The sequence below is a fragment of the Quercus suber genome, unplaced genomic scaffold (genome assembly GCF_002906115.3).
Source record: "Quercus suber isolate HL8 unplaced genomic scaffold, Cork oak 2.0 scaffold_547, whole genome shotgun sequence".
In the NCBI taxonomy this organism is placed as follows: domain Eukaryota; kingdom Viridiplantae; phylum Streptophyta; class Magnoliopsida; order Fagales; family Fagaceae; genus Quercus; species Quercus suber.
The window spans coordinates 233,764-240,210 of NW_027069995.1; the positions used below are offsets into that span (position 1 = coordinate 233,764).

Sequence of the window (6,447 nt, forward strand, 5' to 3'; positions counted from 1 at the left end):
TATTTAATAAGGACATGATGGTAAATTTATACAAACTTTATTTTCAATCAAACAAAAAAGTTTTCCATCCCTCCACTTTTCCACCCTCCTAACCAAACACAAATGAGAAAAACTAAAATATTTTCTATCCTCCAACTTTTCCATTCTCCCAACCAAACAAACCCTAAATGTGAAACTTCTAATAGCAAGGCAAAACCAATTATAAAGAGAGGATGGCATTCTAATGATACATTGCAAGAAAATACCTCTCTTTTCTCATTCATGACGGATGCACCAATACCCACTCGGTGTGTGGCATTTACAAGAAGAGTATGATCAACTTTAGGAATCCAATATACAAGCATCAAGTACTTTGGCTCTGCAAGGTGGTACCAAAATCCTTGTTGCACAAGCATATGACAGAGGATAAGGTCAATGGATAATATATAACCAGCTAGACCTCAAAAAAAAAAAAAAAAATTTCCTTAAACATGAGCTTTTGAGAAGTCACTAAAGCAAAATTGTACCCTACAAAAAAAATTACTTGAACAGTAGCATACAAAACAATTATTTAGTTAGAAGCTAATAAGAACAATGATTGAATTACATGTTGCCTCCAAATCGGTCTCTCTCAAATCGGTCTCAATCTCGGTCTCTCTCTCAATCTCAGTTCCTCATTCTTAGGTTCTCTCTTTCAATCTCACTTCAAACTATTGCCAACCCAGACCCCTCATTTTCCCCCAAATTTCTCAGTTTAGGGCTACTAATTGTGTTCCTATTTTGTGCTTTGATTTCAGGTAAGGGGAAATGCCTAATTGTTTTCTTTTTTCTTTTTTCTTTTATAACACATTTTTAATTTTTGGTTTAATTACAAAATTTCTTTAAAAAAAAATGAGTCATAACAGCGTCGTTTAGATCACTTAACAGAGACAACTAACAGATATCTAACGGAATACTACATTGACAAAAATTGAAAATTAGATGACTGAAATGACAAAATTGAAAGTTAGATGCCTGAAATGACAAAAACTAAAAGTTAGAGGGTCAGTTTTTTTTTTCCTTAAACATGAGCTTCTGAGAAGTCACTAAAGCAAAATTGTACCCTACAAACAAATTACCTAAACAGTAGCCTACAAAACAATTATTTAGTTAGAAGCTGATAAGAACAATGATTGAATTACCTGTTGCCTCCAAATCGGTCTCTCTCAAATCGGTCTCAATCTCAATTCCTCATTCTTGGGTTCTCTCTTTCAATCTCACTTCAAACTGTTGCTGACCTAGACCTCTCATTTTGCCCCAAATTTCTCAGTTTAGGGCAACCAATTGTGTTCCTATTTTGTGTTTTGATTTCAGGTAAGGGGAACAACGTCGTTTCCCTAATTGTTTTCTCTATTTTTTTTAATAACACATTTTTAATTTTTGGTTTAATTACAAAATTTCTTTTAAAAAAAATAAGTCATAACGACATCGTTTAGATCACTTAACAGAGACAACTAACAGATATCTAACAGAATACTACATTAACAAAAATTAAAAGTTAGAGGATTGAAATGACAAAACCAAAAGTTAAAGAACTAAAATGACAAAAACTGAAAGTTAGAAGGTCAATTTTGGATTTTTGCCTATATTTAATCTCTCATCAAAATAAAGTTTTTTAAATCTCACTTTTTGTATGGTAAAACTTTTCTGATCTGTTCATTTTAAAAAACATAAAGAAAAGATAATAATAATGTGTACGAAATGGAGCCCATATGATCAGTTAATTAACCTAAAAAAAGAGCTAAGAAACTCAATTTGCAATTATTATAATAAAGAAATTATTAAATTTTTTTGGCGTAAATGCACTTTTAATCCCTACATTTTGAAGTTTTTCCATTTTAGTCCCTACATTTTATTTTTTTCACTTTTAGTCCCTAAACCAATTAACGCGTTCCATTTTAGTCCTTGAAGCACTATTCCGTCAGCCAACTAATGGAGAAACTAACCTGAGCATTAAAATATTATTAAAAAATTTATTTAACATTTTTTAAATGCCAAAATTAAAAAAAAAAAATTAATTACTCAATTTAAATTAAAAAAATAAAAATAAAAACAAAAAAATTTATTTTCTTTCAAACAAAAAAATTTACTTTCTTTTAATTAAAATAAAATTTTTTTATTCCAATTTTTTTTCCAGAAGAACATATTCTTTTTTTGATGAACCCAGAAGAACATATTCATGTCTTTATGTTCTTCCCCGTCTATGATTCATATTCTTACTAAATACAAAAAACACAAACTCAAATTTAAACATTAACACAAGATCACAAACACAAAGAACACAATAACAAACATAAATCAATTAAAAAAAGTAATTAAATTTTTTTCTTTTTTTTTCTTTTCATTATTTTCGGAAGAACGAAGTAACATGTTCTTCATGTTCTTCAGGAAAGAACATGAAGGTTGCCCAGAAAATTAAACGTGCAAAAATTCATTCAAAATCCCTTTCCTCCACTGAATCCTCTAACAAATCAAACCCATAAACCTAGAAAAATAATAAAATTCATAGGAAAAAAACAAACCCAGAAATTTAAAATAAACACAGCAGCAACCTAAAACCACCAAACCCAATCAAATCTCATCCGCCCCTCTTTTCACTCTCATCCACTTCTCTTTTCTTCTCTCTAGACCATTCCCCAAAATCAAATCTCTCTATCTCTCTCTCTTTCCAAACCCAATCACTCTCTCTCTCTCTCTCTGTGGTGAGACCCAAATTGCTAATCGATTCGCAAATGCCACCTTCGAACAACAAATCGATGATGATGAACACCAGGCTAGGAAGAATCGGCGGCAACTCCGACGAATCGAAGACGCCAGCTACTCCGATGATGATGAACAACCATGCCAGCGACGTTGCGGACTCAGATCTCATGGATCTCTTTGCCCAGTATGGTGTGCTCGATTGCGTCACCTCCTACTCTTGTCGCAGCTATGCTTTCGTCTTCTTCAAGCGAATCGAAGTCGCTAAGGCTGCCAAGGATACCTTACATGGCGTCGATCTCCATGGCCACCCTATCAAGAGCGAATCGGACTCCGAGGCGGGGATTGGATTGAGTGGGGCTGACGCCAAGGAGGAGGAGTCAGGTTCGAAGATCGGGTGCCAGGAGCCAGGGTTGAGCGAAGTGGTGTTTTTGAGATCGTGTTCTTTGATTGCTGGGTTGCTAGGTCTTTGAGATCATGTTCTTTTGGTTGCTAGGTTGCTGGGTTCTTTGATTCAGTGAGTTTCTATTATTTCTACAGTAACATTAAATTGAGTAATTAATTTTTTTTTTAATTTTGGCATTTAAAAATGTTAAATAATTTTTTTAATAATATTTTAATCCTCAGGTCAGTTTCTCCGTTAGTTGGCTGACGGAATAGTGCTTCAAGGACTAAAATGGAACGTGTTAATTGGTTTAGGGACTAAAAGTGGAAAAAATAAAATGTAGGGACTAAAATGAAAAAACGTCAAAATATAAGGACCAAAAGTGTATTTACGCCAATTTTTTTTAATCGGGTTTGACAAGGAGCCCATTACAATTAGAGGTCATCCCACTAATGATTTCCGACGGTGAATGAGCCCATTATTTCCTCTTCTACACACGACATTTTTGCAGCCATTTTACATGGTAACTGCAAGCTACTATTGAAACTACACTATCTAAACTCTTTCTTGAAGATTAGTGGGATTGTAATTTTTCCCGAAACAAGCCCAAGCCAACCTTAAAATATCGTACTCTTCCTCTTCCTTTGGTAAGTTCATAGAGTAACAATAATAAGCAATGCAAGCAAAAAATGGCCCAACCCAGAAAACCCAATGTCCATCCCACAATTTGCCTCCATGCAACAATGCTGGGCCCAAGCATCTTGCAGGATTCAGGCCCACACCTCCATAGCCAGCCCTCCCAGTAACTGTGATTGACACAAACACTGCTAGTGCCATAGACCCTGCTACCACAACACACACCATTGCTATGCCAAGTTCCTTGCACCTTTTTTGGTCAAATGCCACTGTAACACCAACAAAGAGTACCACACAGGTGCAAACGAATTCTAATGGCAATGCAATTTCAGGGCTTAGCGCAGATGTTGCTCCATTGCCATCAATTGTGCAGCCACCTAAGGAATGATTTTGTACTGTTTTATGGTCCATCACTTTTTTCAGTATAACAAAACCAATTATTGAGCCAACACATTGAGCCAACACATAGATGGCTGCACGAGCAAGAGTTACAAGACCCCTAAGGGCAGCTATGAATGTAAGAATTGGACTCATGTGGCCTCCAGATAATGGAACTGTCACCATGAGGAATAAGAAGGCTATAATGAAGACTGCTAGTGGGACAAGGAGCTTTGGTTCAACCTCATGTGAGTCCAAGCATGAGATTATGGTTGTGGTGAGGGTGAACACAAGTAAGGCCGTTGCTATTAACTCTGTGAAAGCTGCCTTCCACATCTGAAATTGAAAATCAAGAGGGAACATCAATCTCCATTACTTTGAAGAAATTATGCACTTATTTACCATAAATTATAAAATAAATTAAGCACTTGAACTAATATTCTAGGGGTTAGATTAAAAAAAAATGAAAAAGTAGAACTTGAAATGGTATATATGCATATCAAGTAATTAAATAAGTATTGGGAGGTTCCTCAAAAAAAAATAATAATAATAATAAATAAGTATTGGCATGCTAATAGTAAAACAATTTAGGTAGATAAAAATATTTTATGGAACATCATAGTTTGATAAATGATACTTTAGATAAACTAGTTGCTAACCCCAGTGAAGTATGAGAAATTTTTTCTTAAATTTAACACGTATACATACATTATAATTAAAATAATTTATCTATAATCAAGATGAGAAGTGAAACAAACTTCTCAAGAACTCAAAAGGAAAAAGAGGTGGAGAAAATATTCATTCCTAAACAACATTTACTTACAAAATTTTGTGCGTCATCAAAGTACAATAGAAATTGACAATTAACAAACTCTCTTAAAATCCAGACTTTCTTGCCCTATATCCGAAATACATATTACCTATCTAAAAAATTATAAATCAAGAAAGAAAAAACAAAAAGAAACAAACACTTGTAGGACCCAAAACCCAACAAAAACATGATTCAAAACCAAAATTAAAATGAGATTAAAGTCGTAAGAGATTAAATTTGTAATAATAAATCACTTAAATAATTGTTAGACATATTCAAATACATAGTCAAGTTGAGTGTGTTACAATATAAACTCAAATTATCACTTAAAAAGAAAAACCAAATATTAACTTAAACTAAATTCAAAACAAATTCATAAGAGAAGGTTCTATAATGAGGAATCAAAACACCAAGATGTACCAACCTTAAGCAAAAAGTTGCAAGAAAGAATAAGATATTCACTGTAGAGTTCGAAAAAACAATAATGAATCCACCAAAAAAGAGAAGAAAATCAGAGAGAGAGAGAGAGAGAGAGAGAGATCATTTTTTATTGAAGGAAGAACATGTAATAAATGGAAGAGGGGTGTAAATGAAGTAATTTTGAAATTTATAGAAAACAAGACAGGGCAGAAGAAGAGTAAAAAAAAGAGAGACAAATAAAAGAGTAATAGTAAGGTGAAGAACTATGGGAAAAAAGAAGAATTAAGAAATGAGAAGAATGCTGGGAAGAATGAAGAGGAGAAGAAAAGCCAAGAAACAAAAATTAAGTACTAAACACCCATTAGTATATATTGTATAGATATTTATATTTCTTTGTATTTAATATTACCAAAAAAAATGAAAATATTGTTAAGAAAAATGAGCACGTGTGTCACGCCCCAAACCCGATACCCGGATTTGTGACCATGACCGGCATGCTAATATCAAGTTTAAACCTGATATTAACAAGAACCAACTTAACTTTTTTCGAAACTTTTAAAAACTTCTCTTTTTCTTTTCATTCTTGTTTCTTTACTTAAATAATATAACCTTTCAGATTGACATTCAGAGCATCTACACTGTACTCGAAGAATAATATAATCCACCAGTTACTCAGATTTTGAATCTCACATAATACATCTTTTAATACTGTAAAGTACACAACTTCCTTTAGATCCTCAAATGCACAATACTAAGAAACTAAACATCGAATTACTAATTTAGGATCTATACTTTTAAAACTAACACCAGCTCCTTCCAAAACTCGACTAAGGCTCCCTCTGCTCCAAAATAAAACCTGCTAACTGAAAGAGTGGAAGGGGTGAGCTACACAGCTCAGTAAAGGTAAGATATATGAGAATTCAATAAGTATGCATGTAAATTAAATCATTTCATTCTAGGAGTATTCGAATAGGAGAACATCTTTTCATGCATAGTATCTTATACTATGTATAATAATAACTTATATGCTCTTCGTAGGAAAATAATTGTTCTCCCTTTTATTATCAGAATAATATTATCAAAGCATTTCGAATTGAAT

General features: G+C 33.1%; 1 protein-coding gene across 1 annotated transcript; it reads right to left on the reverse strand.

Annotated features, from left to right (window-relative positions):
* Nucleotides 1–3,460: 3,460 nt before the first annotated feature.
* LOC112002041 (aquaporin PIP2-7) lies at nt 3,461–6,447 on the reverse strand. The gene is made up of 2 exons (XM_024034215.2): nt 6,141–6,447; nt 3,461–4,453 (listed from the first exon to the last, which is right to left on the reverse strand). Exon 2 carries the CDS (start codon nt 4,451–4,453, stop codon nt 3,659–3,661), a length of 795 nt encoding a protein of 264 aa, XP_023889983.1. The 5' UTR covers nt 6,141–6,447; the 3' UTR covers nt 3,461–3,658.

Excerpts from the sequence above, each read along its gene's own strand:
- LOC112002041 (XM_024034215.2), bottom strand. The coding sequence starts at position 4,453 with ATGTGGAAGGCAGCTTTCACAGAGTTAATAGCAACGGCCTTACTTGTG.